At 41.8% G+C, this 16,502-nt stretch overlaps 1 protein-coding gene across 1 annotated transcript; it reads right to left on the minus strand.

Annotated features, from left to right (window-relative positions):
• Positions 1 to 817: 817 nt before the first annotated feature.
• Positions 818 to 13,445, minus strand: EIF1AX (eukaryotic translation initiation factor 1A X-linked). Its single transcript, XM_080910361.1, has 7 exons — positions 13,229 to 13,445; positions 10,024 to 10,107; positions 9,107 to 9,210; positions 8,436 to 8,486; positions 6,436 to 6,517; positions 5,529 to 5,620; positions 818 to 3,158 (listed from the first exon to the last, which is right to left on the minus strand). The coding sequence occupies exons 1-7, from the start codon at positions 13,242 to 13,244 to the stop codon at positions 3,153 to 3,155; spliced, it is 435 nt and encodes a 144-aa protein (XP_080766487.1). The 5' UTR covers positions 13,245 to 13,445; the 3' UTR covers positions 818 to 3,152.
• Between the last annotated feature and the right edge of the window lie 3,057 nt (positions 13,446 to 16,502).

Raw genomic sequence — 16,502 nt, forward strand, 5'->3', positions numbered from 1 at the left:
ATGTCTAAGCGACAACTTACAGCCACAATTCCATAAATGGGATGAGTAAACCAATGGCTATTCTCCACTAAAATATAAAAATTCCCATCACTAATACTTGTAATCTCCTAAAATTGGTTTCCTTAAAAGATGCTTAAGAAAGACCCAACAGGCAAAGGACAAAATGCTGGCAAGCCATTTTACAGATTCTTGGTGTGGTTACATTGCCACTTTAGTAACACACCATGTTCATGCCCTAACTGTAATAAACTACACGAAAAATACAACCCTATCAAACTGGTTTGCTTATGGGTGTTGGGGATTGGACCAAGAGTTTGGTGTGAGCCTATCAGGTTGACTAGCACTAACTTGTTACATCACCTTAATAGGAAGAGGTATTATTCTAGTTAGGTGTGCTTGTAGCACTTGTACCCCCAGCATTTGGGAGGTAAAGGCAGAGGATCAGAAGTTTGAGGCTGGCCTCAGCTACTGGTATTTTAAGGCCAGCCTGGGGGGTACATGAGATTCAGTCTCTCATCTTTCTTTTAGCTCTATATATTTTATATTTGTTAGTACTATGTCACCTGTCACTGTCTTCAGACACTCTAGAAAAGGGCATTGGTTCCCATCACAGATAGTTGTGAACCACCATGCTGTTGCTGGGAATTGAACCTGGGACCTTTAGGAGAGCAGGCAGTGCTCTTAACTGAAGAGCCATCTCTTCAGCCAGAGATTCTGTCTCAAAAAAATAAAAATAAAAAATAAAACCAGAAAAACAATAAACCTCAATCCCCCCAACACCACCCCTCCACAAAACAAAAAGAAAAGCATATTCTTGGATTTCATACATTTTATTTTTCTTCCTGTGTGGGGCTTGGAGTTGTACTATAGGAACCAAAAATAAAGCACAGACCATTTCCATTCCTTATCAACTAAAATCGGATCAGTGACACTACACAGTTTCACAGCAAATATACATCAAAGAACTCTTTCAGGCAGCATTTGCATACTGTATTCATACGACTGTATCCAACTATTTTAAATTAATATGACTCCAGATCTTCCAGGATACAAAAGCACTCAATAATGCTGCTTCAGGGAAGAAGAAAAGATAAAAACCACCAGAACATATAGGAAGTGGGGTCATGTCTAGTTTCTGCAAACATTCCAAACCTTGTTTGTTACAGAAGTAGAAAACCAGCCTTTGAGCCATATCACCTGTGCAGAATTAAAACACTGCTCATAAAGTAACCTATATACACTGCAAAGTTAGCAAAACCGCTTTTTCCTTGTTGTTTTTGAGACAGCGAATTACACAGCCTTGGCTACTACTCAGTGACAAATCCCCCCGTGCTGGGATCCCAGGTGTACGCTACATCCAGCTGGTGAAACACTTTTAAGGTACAGAGGTCTTTTAAGGAAGACGAGCACTGAGCAAACGCTTCAAGGCTACTTGCAGCCTTGTTCTCAGATGCAGTCTACCAAGATAAATGCAGAGGAACGCCACAGAATAGGAAATATACACGGACCCACTACGTCTCTCCCAATGATGCTTTATGGTACCTCGCACTTCGAGGCAGAGTGTGCAAACCTAGAAGATGAAGTCATAGTTAAGAAATAATTAGAGAAGCTCTCCTTGCTTGTGAAACCGTGTGAAGGTGCATTCCTCTGTGTGTCACTTTTCAGGAATGAAAAGTTTTCTGGATGCTGGTAGAATACAGGTCCACAAGCTTCGTGGTGGATCTTGGTTTTAAACTCTATTTCAGCATGTCTAGTGAATTCCGACTAGCTCAGCTCCTACTCTTAGAACTCCTAAAGGAGAGCAGTAGAAAGAAAATGGAGTTCCCCTGGACTCTCCCCAGACTGTCCATATAGTTTCGGGAAAGCCTGAAAAAGCATTAATTTACCTATACTTTTGCTATGTAATATTTATACGGTTATAAACTTAAATTTTCACTTGCCTATGCTTTATGTGTTTACAAAGCACTCAAAATTGTAGCTTATGTGAATAAGACTCCTGAAAAAAAAAGCAATACTCCAACACAATCTTTCTGTTGGGTAAAAATATTCTACACGCATGATTAAAACAATCTTTTGTTTGAGAAATTTCCTATTCACACTAGTTGAGAAAAGCAACCATCTCAACAATTAAAATAGCATTTCCTATGTTATGACAACTGAGCACCACCTAGTGTTCAACTTTTGCAACTACTGACCTTAATTCAAAATTGGCATTAAAAACCAGTTTCTAAAAACATTTTGAAGCAAGGTGGTGGTGGTGGCACACACCTTTAATCCCAGCACTTGAGAGGCAGAGGCAGAGGCAGGCTGACTTCTGTGAGTTTGAAGCTAGCCTGGTATACAGAGTGAGTTCCGTGACAGCTAGGGCCACACAAAGTAACCCTGTCAAGACCCACCCTCCCCAAACAAACAACCAACCCCCCCCAAACCATTTTGCAAATAGACACCTTTCTTCCTCCAGTAAGACTGCGAAATAAAATCATGAAAAAATGCATATGGTATCAAAGCTAGTATAAAAATAGCCACATACTTAAATATGAAAAGCAGACCTATCATTTTTGCCTTTAAATAGATTTCTGCCAGGGTTGGTGGTACATACATATGCTCTTAGCACTCAGGAGGCAAGAAAAAAGGATCATAGAGAGTCGAGGCCCACCAGCACTACAGTGAACTCCAAGCTAGCCTCAGATACAAAGTTAGACTCTGTCTCAAAACAAAACCAAACCACAGATTTCTGCCTCCATTTGTATCAAAATCTCTGGGCAACTGGAATATACACAAAGACTGTACAGTTGACAGCTATGCAAAGGCAGGGCTTAATCATAATTTATACTGAGCACAAGGCAAATGGTTTATTCAAAACACCCATTTACTTACTGGAGAGGGTCAAAGTAGGAAAGTTTTTTTTTGTTTTGTTTTGTTTTGTTTTTGTTTTTCTTAAATGGTCATCTTAAGGACCATTAAATGGAATCTACAAAGTGGGCTTAGCATGTAAATTGGGATTATCAGTGTGGAAAGAAGGCAGTAACAAATCTGCTGCAACAAACTACAATCACAGCGATAGTGAAAACTTCTCTTTGAGGTCTAGGGCCAGATTCCAAACTTGAAGGACAATCTTCAGGAAGACTGGAATGTAAAATGTTGAGTTCATTTTAGATCTGAAAGACAAAAGAACATTAAGTCAAAGGGAAAATTCTACAAAAGATCCTTTATGTGTGATAGTGGGGGTGCAGTGCTAGGGGAGCTTGGAGGAAGAGGACCTCAGGACCAATGTCATTTTCTGGCCTCAGTGGGCACCCGCACACACAAATATACATAATCTTTTGGAAAAATAATATGTATTATGTAAAATATTATGGAAGTTGGGGTTTCTAAAATGAGTTGTAATTGAGAGAAGCTTACACGTGGAATTTTCTCTTCAGACTGAGTTGATTTCCCATATAACCTTCGACAACATTTCTCTGAGAATTTCAGAATTCTTTGCTCCTGGAGGACGCTCACTGCTCATGCAGAGGTCCCTGGCTTGGTTCCCAGCACCAATAAAGTAGTTCACAACTGACTGCAACTCCAGCTCCAGGGAACCTAACACCCTCTTCCGGCCTCCAATAACACCCACATGCATGCACACACATACACAATAAAACATTTCATCAATAGCTAAGCCATCTCTCCGCCATGATTTAAGATTTAGTATTCTGGGAATAGACAAGAGGCAACTTGAGCATGACCCTTAAGAACTAGTCTTAAATCCTTTTCTTTCAGTTTGGTTACAGGAGTATTGATAGAAAACCTTTTAACACATAGGAAACAGCTAGAGAAATGTACCCAAGAGAGAAAGCAGAGGTCTCAGGTGATAACATGCTTTTAAGAACAAACCTGAAACAACCAGGATATACTTCATGGGCCAGGGAGATGGCTCAGAAGGTAAGTGTGTTTGTTGTCAAATCTGAGGCTCTCATGTGAACTGACTTCAACCTGCATGGTCTAGCACAGGTATACTTGTTCACCCAAACAGAAAATAAGCACATATTTCAAAATGGTGCTTGCAACAGTATAAATTCTGGGGATAGAGATGGCTCACTGGTTAAAATTGTTTGTTGCTCATGAAGAGTTTTGTTATAGGCACCCATATTGGATGGATCACAACTTCCTTTAACTCCAGTTCCAGAGGATCTGATGCTCTCTTCTGTGTACCCAACTCACACATACTACACATAAGTAAAAAAGAATAAAAGTATAAACAGGGACATAGACTTGTAGTTTCCTCCTATGTTTTCTTTTCTCTCCCTCTCTTTGCTTTCTGAATTACTAGGTGATTACTCAGGACTTTGTGCATGCTAGGGAAGTACCGTACCACTGAATTTTGACCTTTGCTCAAGACTGTAATTCCCTAAAGCGTCTCACCTTAGCAAAAGCATCAGATTGTTTGGGTTAGCATCTAAGCCATAACATATGGTTACTGTGTGTTTACTCTACTGCCAAAATACAAGCAATTTAGTCAAAGAATGTTTTGCTGGGAATGGTGAAGCACAATTTAATCTCAGATTTAGACACTACTACTACACTACTAACATCCTCCCCAGATCCCCAAAGAAAGCTACATTAAGAATCACTTTCTATTGTGGAGTAGTGTTAAAATGTTACTTATGTGTGCCTAGTGCTATTGGAAGCCAGAAGGAGGAGTTAAGAAGTCCCCAGGAACTGGAGTTTACAGATGGGGGCTGGGACTCAAACCTAGGTTCTCTGGAACCCTTACCTACTAAGCCATCTCACCAGCCTTCAAATGAAATGCTTTTCTAAAGCTATTTAGTGAGGTATTTAGCTAGAGGACCAGGGTTCAATTCTCAGCATCCACATGGAAGCTTATACCTGTCTGCAATTCCAGTTACAGGGCTTCTGACACCTTCACACAGACATACATACAGGCAAAACACCGATGCACATAAAAATTATGTATTTTTTTTTAAAAAAAGAAGCACATTTGTAAAATAAAATAAAAACCTTAAAGATATATTTGTTTTGTAACTGTGCTTGTGAACAGGTTAGGAATCCCAGGCAGCTCTAAGGCCTTATGCTTGTTAAGTGACACTCCATTTTCTCCAGCTCCTAGAATGTTTGGTGACAGCAGCATGCTGAAGGTGCGAGTGCAAGGCATTGCTGTGCAGCTCTGGCTGGCCTCATGTGTGCTTTGTAATCCAGGTTGACCTGCAGCAATCACCTGGCTCCAGTTTCCCACATACACTTTTGTATATATGAATTGTGCCGAATAATGGTTTTCATTGCAACATTTCATACAGGCACAAACATGTCTTTCCAATGTTCACCTAGTATTCTTTCATCTTTCCGCCTAATCGTCTTCCTCTTTCTGAACACGTTCCTCCCACTCCAAATATACACACAAATATATACACACACTGTCATTTAAATGTTCTCTAGTCCTAGAATTATAGAAATTTAGGGGAAAGGGTTATTATCTTTGTATGTAACTCACAAACAGAAAGCAGGAAAGGCAGGATGTGTCTACTTACATCATCGATGTCTTCATCATCATCCCCAATGTCATCAAACTGAATTTCATCATCATCTCCAGGACCAAATGTATCAGTTTCATTGATTTTAGCTAAAACACACACACACACACAAAAAAAACCCACTGATAATATAATAAAAATGTTGACTTCCAACTTTCTATTAATTTTTCTATATGAAGCAAAACAGTGAGAGTATTTTTAACTTTATTTTGTTCACAAGGGCTCCTGAGCAAGACAATCTCTAATTATACCAACTCTGAGGCAATTCTGCCCTTCAGATAAGCTTCAGAAGTTTCTTTAGGACGGAGACAGATTTGAGGAGTCATTACTGGCCTTGGCCTTAAGGAAGGTATCAGGTGTCCAGAAAACTTTACTCCTGATCCAAGTGAACCACACAGAAACAAACATACAGACCAACCAAAAGAAGAGAGAGAAGAACAACTGGCTCTCACCAGTCATTCACTAGGAAAATAAGCATGTGGGTAAATCCTGCTTTTCCCTGCAGAATGAAAAGGAATCAGCGTACTCCTCCATCCCCAAATCTCCACTTCCTAGATTGAAGGCATGCTTTTCAATAGTGCCACTGACTGAACCTGCTCTGTGCATGCTAAGGTGGCTGTGTCTCAATCTACTGCACCACCAACCTTTCCTGAAGGAGTCTGAACATACCATAACAAACAGCTCTTTTGGCTGACACTGTAATTTCTCACTAAATACACTTTATCAGGAACAGAATTTTAGTACCTTCTTTCTATGGTATCTATTATGAAATATAATCAGGTGTGCTTAACTCGAATTGTGTTAAGCACAAAAATAAATAGGATCATCAATAAATATCTACAAAATTTCATTCACTGCTTAAACACCAGCAGGCAACCTAAACAGCACACGACCCAGTCATTACCATGCTCCGGAAGCTCGCCATAGGCCTTGAGACTTCTAGCTTCATCTGCGTTGTATTTTAAAATGACATCTGCTTTGTTGTCCTTAAAACAAAAACAACCAATTTTCAAATCTCACTACTTCACACTCTTATCTGTTATACCATACAACACTTTCAAATTAAATTTAAAAAAATTCAAATCTCAGTGTTTTACTATAGATTCTTTCTCCCCTCCCTCAAATTTAACCCAGAAGTCCTTTATAATTATCCTTTTATCAGAAGCACAAATGCTACCCTGGAAAAATTTACAGAGCGATCTAACACCGTAGGTCAAAACTGAGACTTGGTATCAAAACTTAAAAGAATTTGCTTTTGCTAGGTAACGTTTCACAATAAGAAAACGAACACTAGGTATCAACCAAAATCTCCCGAGGATAAATATTAGCATCAGCAATTTATGAATTCCTTTAAAAATGATTGAGTGGGCTTAGGTAGTACCTTAGAGCCGCCCAACATGTCTTTGAAAAGGTTTAAAACCATGTCTTATTTCTTTTGTGCTGTCATACAAGTAAAACACAAAGCCGTAATGTTTACGTTTCTTTATTTGTGAAGAATTTCATTCCCTTAAGAGCAAGAAAATGGTTACTTTAACTTCAAGGGTTGTCATCTAAACTAGTACTTTTAAAACCGTGAAAAGTATATAAGATGACAAGAACCTGAAAGTTTTTTTTTTTCCCTAAAGCTTCTTTTTAGATATATTTATAAGTATGAATATTCTGCCTGGAGATGCATATACTATTCAATGCCTCATTCCCACAGAAGTCAGGAGGCATCAGGGTCCTCTGAAACTGGAGCTATTGATATGGTGTTGGCGGCGAAAATCAAACCGGGACTCTGTAAGAGTTAAGTGTTCTTAATGACTGGGCCATCTCTCCAGCCCCAAGATCGTGTACTTCTTTTAAGTCCCCAGTAGACAGTAATGCCACAATTTCTCTGGGCTCTCTTTTAGTGGCAGAGGACAGAGAAAAGATCATGGGAGAATAGAGTCAGTGTTAAGCCTGTCTAAATGTTGGTGCCCTTTTCAATAAGGAATTAAGTCTCTCTTCTTCTAGAGTTACTGTTAAAGTAAAAAAGAACAAATGATTTATGAATTTAGAGCACCTTTTCTCAACCAAAGCACTAATGATAATCCTGAGCCAGTGGAATGCTATGTATTAAAGGGTGTTGTTCCACATCACCAGGACTCTAGCCCAGACCCTCACTCAAACTATGGTACCCAGAATAGTCAGTCGCCTATGCCACTGTAGAGTGTCAAATCACCTACAGAGAACCCTATGGTTTGAAACAAAGATGTCAACTCTTTTCATCTGGAACACAAAAGTAAAAAACTAAGGAAGATGAAAGGCAAACATAGACATGTATTAAAGGGACCGTCATAGTGGCTCTGATGGGGGATTAAGAATTCAAGGTCATTCTCATTTCAGGGGTGGGGAGACTTGGGTTCCTGCTGCAGTGTCCACTGTGATGCACTGTCCCTTCAAACTGCACCAAACCAGACCCTTCTTCCTTTTGTGTGTGTCATAGCAATTAGAAGAGAAGGGAGAGAGGAATGGGGAGAGGTTCTGTTTGGGGGGACTGACAGGAGAAGGGGAGCTGGTATTGGCATGTAAAGTCAATTAAAAAGAGAGAAACGAACATACCAGGCTATATGCCATTTGTGGAATATAACTGGATTCATTCAGCTGTAAAACCCTACACAATTGGTTCCTAGACTTTTAAAGGCATAAAGAAAAAGTAGAGGACAAATAAAAAGAAAAAGAAAATCTCTACACAGTAGTGTCAATCATTGTAAAATGGGAAACTTCAAATAGTCACAGCAGAAGAAAAACTCAATGTCTGACTGCTCAGACTGGCATTTGGGAACCATAATGCTGGTGGCACCCAGCATAATGCCTACGAGACAATTGTGGTTAGAAAATGACTTCTGAAGTTCAAGCAAACCACCAAGAGACTTAACTTACCTGGTAATCCCGGAGGCCCACCAATATGATATCTGAGGTATTTATCCAAACCTACAAGAGAAAATCAGTCATGTTTTAGATAAAAAGGAATCATGAAATCTACACATTATTTACCTAGAAACCGATGACTTTACAAACCACTTGGTTATCTCCTATAAAAAGAGAAAAATGTGGTTTCTATGTCATGGTCTTCTACTTACCCCTCCGAACACAGCTTTCCCGATCCTTTTCCTTTCTGAAGGCCTGGTATCAGGGAAATAAATCAAGCATTCTCCCCTGCAACCAACTCTCACTTGGTGCTGGGACTTCCCAGAATGAAAAGGGCCAAATTTGCCAGACCTCTTTAGCACACCCTAAAACTGGACTATTCTCCAGCTCCTTCCCTTTCATACCATCAACAGTTCTGAAGACAGGCTTTTTGTTTTTTAGACCAGTCTTTAAATTAGATTTGCTGGGTAGATGGTTAAGAATGCAATCTGGGCTTACATAAATATCCTTAAGCTCATAAAAACTATAGAGGTGGGAGGCTGAACATGTACCTCCATGGTACAGTTAAGAGGCCCTGAGGTGGCTTCCCAGCAACACACTCACCCACCCCACTCCCACAGAGGCATTACTCTATATTCCTCCACACTTTCACATTAGGATAAAATGGGTGTCCACACACTTACCTTTTTTCTCAATTTCCCTCTGATGTGGCATAGCCTCTTCACGCCATCAAAACACATGGCTTCTAATCGTCCGTTTCCCAACATTTTGATTACCTGAGCATATTCTAAATGAATAGAAGAGAAAAATAAAGGAAAGAAACACTGCCTACTATTTTGATAGAAGCAACTTTATAATAGTCCACTGAAGATTAAAAAGGACATGTGGCTGCATTTATAAGGAATAAATATACAAAGGGCAAATATAGAATAAACAGAGGGAGCTAACCACTTGGCTAGTTAATGGTTGAAGTAGAAATAAGACTTTGTAATATAACAACCTGGGTCTGCTATTAGATGTTTTAATTATCTATGTGACTGTTCTTAGGGCTATGCTTTGCTTCTAGAGATCAAAGGTGTACAGTCTCAGTATATCTACCATACCTCATAAATTGCACACTCAGATCTTTCCTTCTTTCATACCCTTCTCCCTCTTTGAATGTTTATTAGAGAAATATCACGACATTTTCAGTACAAGTATCTTAAATGTTAGTGATATTCTCGCTAAATCAGTATAATAGTACTTATTCTTAGAAAGCCAGAATCTTTTTTCCCCCACTTAGGTCAAATACCAAATTCTTTTTTACTTTTTTTTTTTTTTTTGAGATGGGGTATAGCCTTGGTTAGCCTGGAAGTCATCAGGTCCACCTGCCTGTCTCTTGTCTCTCTGCCTCCTTTAAAGGTGTATATTACTATGCCTGGCCTAAAATGCCAAATTCAGAATCAGAATCCTTTAAAAGAATACCCAGATATCGGTGCAAATAAACTCAAACATTAACAGAGGCAGCCAGCCAGGAGTATAGTCTGTTAGCCAGAAAGTGTTCGATTTCCGACACAGGAAAACAAACAAATTGAAGAGCCCAGCTTCTCCAGCATCTTACCTTGCCCATCCTCCTTGAACACAAGCTCTCGCTTTTCGGATTCATTCTCATTCTTTCCTCTACGCCTGTTTTTACCTCCTTTTCCTAGTGGTTTTCATAAGAAAAAAAGGTATCAGTTATTTACAAAACACTGTGAAGAAATGTTAGATAAATATCGTTTTTAACAGACTTAAAACTGTCTTATTTGTTTTGGAGGCAGGGTTTCTCTGTGTAGATCAGACTGGCCTGGAACTGAGACTCATCCACATGCCTCTGCCTCCCAAGTGTTGGGCTTAAAGGTGTGTACCAGCCCCATCCAGTTAAAAAAAGCATCTTTAAAAGTCAATTAAATTTAAAAATTGACTCAATCTGGTTAATCATGTTAAACTTACCGTGTTCAGGTGTTTAATGTTACATTGTTAGCCTCCCGACTCCTCAGGTGAAATTCTCATTTTTTCATATATTCTGATTTTTGCCCCCCCCATCTCCCACCCCATATGAATTCATTCTCTGTGTCATGAGAAAATGGAGACATCTAAGGAGTAATAATAAAATTAAAGACACAATAACAAACAGGAGTGATAAAAGAACCAAGGAAAGCACAAGAAACACATCTAGACAAAGAGACACATGTTCACACAAGCAGGAATGCCACAAAAGCCCACACGCAGAAACAGTAATGTACAAGTGAAGTAAGGTTAGAAAATACCCTGCAAAGATTCCACTGACTTCCCTTTGTGTTGGCAATCCTGCTGGGCTTGGGGCTGTCCTCAAGGTGGTTAGATGAGCAGAGTGCCACCCACTTGTCACAATCATCCCGAATATTATGTCATTTAGTCCCAGTTTACCAGTAAGTTCGCTAAAGGTCAGGGATTAAATAACACGCTCAAAATTGTAGTCAATGAGCTTGGGATGCTAGATCCAACCTCAACCCTGCACTGTCATATTAAGGCTCCTTTCCAGAGAATTCTGCTCCACAATCTTAACCACACAGGCTTCAGCTTTCTTCTTCTTCTTCTTCTTCTTTTTTTTTTTTTTTTTTTTGAGATAGGGCCCCTCATTGGAGTGATCTGTCTGCCTCAGTCTCCTGAATGCTGGGAGTACAAGTATGAGCGGGGTGCTGATGAATTTTACAAAGAGCCCACCCCTGACAGGTGAGAGGAAAATAGTTATTGCTTCTAGAATGGAATACAGATTTCTTAACAGCAGAAGGCTAGTAACCCCACCAGTTTAATATGGTATACCGTAACCAAGATATTGTAAACTTGGAAGCAAGATGTTTGATTGCATCTAGAGCCTCTTAAAATGTATTTAATGTTGTGCATGTATGTCTTGTCTATCACAAGGAACCCAGGAACCAAATGGGAATCTCCTATTGACCTATGGGTGGAGTCACCAGACAGGAGGTGAGTAAGTCCAACAAATATTTATTAAGCATCTTTTAGGCTAAGTACTACCGAGCCAATGTGATTATGATTGGCATCACTCACATCCTCTTAGGGCCTACAACTAGTGTGACAACTGGAAATCTAGTCACTAGAATCAGGGCGAGATTAAGACCCTCTCACCTACTGAGGTGGTCGAGCTGCCACCCCAGAATAAGGCTGTCGCCAGGTAGGAATTTTAAAACTTTGAACACATTATGCTTATAACACACCTTTCTCAGGACAATCAGGTTGCAACCCTAAGTTTTGAGGCCCATCAGTGAGGTGGTGACAAGTTTAAGGTCAGATGGCTCAACTTATTTTTTCTATTAATTAATTATTTTTAATTACATCCCAAATGTTCCCCCTTCTGGTCTGGCCTCTGAGAGGGTGCCCTCTGAGGACAGACAAGTCAGTCCTCTGCTACAGCTGTGGGAAGAGTTGGGGGGAGGGGCGCAAGACTATCTTAAATAAACCTGTTCACAAGACTGTGACCAAGTACTCAGAGGGCTAATGTAAATGGCGACAGGCACAGAGAGTAAGTAGACTTCTTGGAGACAACTTTCAAGCAGAAAAGAGAATACTAGTGGGCACAGGACAAGGGAAAAGAGGACATTGGATCCCCTCGAGCTGGCATTACAGCCAGCATGTGAGTATGGGAACCTAACTTTTGTTCTCTTAACCAGGAAGACAGGATCTCTTTTTCCCAAAGACTTCACTATTTTTTTTCTAGAGAGGGAGTTTCTGTGTAGCCCTGGAACTCACTCTGTAGACCAGGCTGACCTTGAACTCAGAGATCCACCTGCCTCTGCCTCCCAAGTGCTGGGATTAAAGGCGCGCCCCTCCCCCCATCCTAGGGCTGTGTAATGGGTTTGTTCCTCCCCTGTGGGAATAAAAGCTTTTCACTATTTTTTACTGACTATTTTTGAGAATTACAAGGACAATGCCTATAGCAAGCCTGTGATTCCGGCTACTCAGGAAGCTGAAGCAGGAGAATCCCAAGTTCAATGTTAGTTTACGGTATCGAGTGAATTCCGGATCAGCCTGTGGACAGCCAGAGCAAAGGAAAAGCAAAGCGGTAGAGTGCTGGTAAGGATAGATTTGAAAAAACCACCACCACAAAATACTGTAGATAGATAAATATGAAAATGACCTCAGGAACGCTGCACTTCTTAATCATTTTTTCCATCAAAACATATACATGAACTGAAGCAAAAGTGGAAAAGTTGGCTAAATAAGGGTCAAGTGCTCTGTGGAAAAAGTTAACCCCGGTTAAACTATGGAGCAAAGTGATTCTCTGGGTATGAACTTTAAAAATGCATCTGAGTACTGGCCACTGGCTACACGGGAGCAGCCTCAACAGTACCAACTAAGAATCCTATAGAGGAGGTGCCAGATGGGTACGAAAGCCAGCAAGGCATCACCCTTTTTCAAACTTCAGACTGGCTCCCAGGGCTTAACTCCCCACGTGTTGGAAGCCTAAGAAGTCCGAGGCAGGTGTTCCCACGGGTCCCCCTGGCGCCGCGGTCAGTGTGGCGCGAATCGGGGGCAGGAGCCCACATTCTTACACAGGAGGCCCTACAAAAAATGGCGTCGGCTCCACCCCAATGTGGCCAAACTGGGAGCCAGGAGTAAGTTCCCTGCGTTTCTGCCAGGCTCCGACTAGAACGCAGAGAATGCAGCCCAAGAAGAGGCAAGGAAAAATGACAGGAAGGTCACTGCGGCCTGGGTTGACCTCGAGGCCGTGAGCAGAGCCAGGGAGCCGGCGGGGAGCAGAGCCCGGGTCCCAGCGGCGTCCTTACCTTTATTCTTGGGCATGGCGGCAAAGACCGGCTGACGGCGTGCGGGACCCTTCTCAGGCTGGTGGCAGGAAGGGAGGTGACTCTGACGGGCGACGCTGAAAAGTGAGCGGGATGAAGACTGTGGGGGAGGTCGAGAAGCGTGCTCCGGAGAGGTTGGTCACTGGTGCTTGCGAGAGCCACCGGTGCCCACGCTCGGCAGTGGCAAATGGCGTCGCGTCAGCGGGTGGCGCTTCTCCCCGCCCTCCTCCTCCCCCGCCCGCGGGGCCCAGCCTCCCACCCTCCCTCGGCTCTAAGGCGCAGGCGTGGCCAAGGGGCTGCCCTACGGCGGGAGGGAGCCGAGGGAGAAGCCTGCCAGGGAGGGGCTCACTGCTGACAGTGGGCACACAGTGGGTGGAGCGGGGCCCCAGCGTCCGGAAGGGGCCGGGAGAGGCCCTGCGTCACAGTGGAGGAGTGGAGGAAAGGAGGGGAAATTGAGGTGGTGCAGGCTGCTGGCTTGGGCATCATCCCTTGTTTCTTAGCCAAGTGAGTCTCAGGCTTGTCAAGCTGCTGACTCACTAAAACCTCCAAGTTGAGTTTTAATGGGGCCCTTTCACCAGCCCAACTAAGCTGGAAATCCGAGGAGAGAAGGCCCTTCTGCCATCCTCTTCCAAACTTTAATAGAATATTTGTATGGTACTTAAAATCTTGACCCTAACTCACTGTAGCTACGTCTGTTTATAACAACAGAATGTCTGCATGTGGTAGGTTGCTCAGCACATACAGGATAAAAGGGATGGAAGAAAGTCGATGTTACAGTCTGAATCCCCCAATATTCATGCTGATGTTCTAACACCTATGTATATTACTCTGTTTGGATATAAGGTTGTTAAAGAGGTTATACTGAAATGTGATCCTTAGACTTGATGACAAGACTCCACATTAAGCTGAGCATGGTTACATAGGCCTTTAATCGGAGTACTGGGGAGGCAGAAGATAGTAAAGCTCTATGAATTATAGGCTAGCCAAGGCTACATAGTGAGACCCTATCTCAAAACCAAAGCGAATGCAATTAACACCTAGGCATAATGAGGCACAAAGAAGTACAAACAGTTCCTGAGCTAGTAATCATGTACAAGCGATGGAGACCTCAGGAGAAAGCAGACTTGTCTTTACCTTAACTTTAGATTTGGAGTCTTCAAAACTGAATAAAAGTGATAGGCACACAGGTAGTTCATGCCTTTAATTCTAGCACCTGTGAGACTGAGGCAGGAGGATTGCTGCAAATTTAGGGGAAAGCTGGGCTACATAGTGACTTCCAGGCTAGCCTGGGCAACACAAGACCCTGACTACAAAACAAACAACACAGTCCAGAGAACGTACACTTATTTTTATGTTTAAACAATTAACTCTCCTGTTCTTTGTTCTGGTGGTTCCAGAGAAGGAATAATGCATAGCTTCTCAGAGCAAATAACTTCATTTTAAACCAGCTTTCTTTGGGCCAACAGGATGGCTCCGTAGATAAAAGCACTTACCAGGAAAGCCTAGCAGGCCAAGTTCAGTCCCTGGAGCCCCGTGGAAGAAGAGAACCAACTCTACAATGCTATCCTCTGACCACCACACATACCCCTCCATTCTGGCAATAACATATAGAAATGTAAAGGTAGGATTATTTAAAATGTCCTTTTGGGAAACACTAGCATCTTAACATTCTATAGGGAAGGAGACTAAATGAAAGAGAAGTAAGGTATAATGATCTACTTCTCTACTGTGGACATTAGGCAATGTCTGGAGACATTTGTGGTTGTGAGGAGTGGAGGAAGGAAGGAATGATGATGATGCCGGAGTAGAGGCCGGAACTGCTGGCAAACATCCTGTCCAGCTGAGAAACTCAGCAGCACATTTCTCACAGTGCAATTAAAAGATGACAGCAAACTGGACGTTTTAGTACACACCTTTAATCCCAGCACAAGTCTGAGGCAGCAGGGGCCTCTGAGTTTAAGGGTAGCCTGGTCTCCATATACAGTGAGACCAGGTCTCAAGAAATGAAAAAATGACAGGGGAATCAAAAGGTTCTGTTCTCTTATCATTTGTAATTTTTCAACCAACAGACTTTTCTTTTCTTGGTGGGGGGATGCAGGGTTCACTATGTAGGCCAGTCTTCCTCCATCTCTATGGTGTGGAGATTTCAGGAATGAACTACCACACATGGCTAAAACTTCAAACGCTCCTAAGATTGGGTTCTGGAGTTTATAGAGATCTGAGTTTAAACAGATTCTACAAAACTTCTTACTCTATGATCTGAGACAGCTATATCATCTTTGCAAGTCTGTTTTCGAATCAGAGGAACTAATGCAATATGCTAGGCATTTAGCAATTATGCCTAGTACACAAGTAATCAGACCTGAAGTGTATGACTGTATGTTTAAAAGTCAAGTACTTGATGTGTAGCCTCATAGGAGAAAATACAAATCAGGTTTTGTTTTGTCTCCTCTAGCAAGGTTCCTACATCTCTTCATCAGAAAAACGGAGACAGAGATGTGTAGGCAGGGAAAACATTGAGAACAGGGGCCCTGTGTGCAATACCTATGCTTATGGTCAAGAAATACCCAGGCCAGTGTGCTGCTTAGTTTTTGTCATCTTAGCACAAACTAGAGCTGCAGGGGAGGTGACAATCTCCACTGAGGAATTACCTTCCTGTGGACATCTTTGTGGGGCATTTTGATTAATGTATGATTCGAGATATCCAGCCCACTGTGGGCTGTCCGCCCCCCCCCCCGGTGGTTTTTGGCTGTATATGAAAGCGGGTTGAGTAAGCCACAGAGAGTGCAAATCAGCAAGAAGTATTCTTCAATGGTCTCAGTCTCAGCTCCTGCCCTAACTTCCCTCTATGACTGTGATCAGGACATGTAAGCCAAATCCCTCTCCTCCATAAGTTGCTCCCCAAGTGTTCATGGTACTTATATCAGAATTAGAACAGATGGTATGACAAAGAATGCAGCAAGTCAGGGAGCACTTCGGGAGAGGGAAGACCAAGATAGAGATGTAAGGAGACTTGGAACCCTTGGTAGAATTTAAACAGATCATTTGGCTTATGTGTTAAGAATGGCTGTAGGGAACAAGGATAGAAACTGAAACTATGTATGAGGTATTGCAACTGTCCAAGAAAAACAGCTGTGGTAGTTTAGAATAGGATACAATTTTCTTTGGGGATGATAACATATTCTAAAACTATGCTATCACAATGGCCGTGCAACTCTGTAAATGTGCTAAAACACTGAATTATAATTTTAAATGG

Source organism: Micromys minutus, assembly GCF_963924665.1.
Source record: "Micromys minutus genome assembly, chromosome: X".
NCBI classification, from domain to species: domain Eukaryota; kingdom Metazoa; phylum Chordata; class Mammalia; order Rodentia; family Muridae; genus Micromys; species Micromys minutus.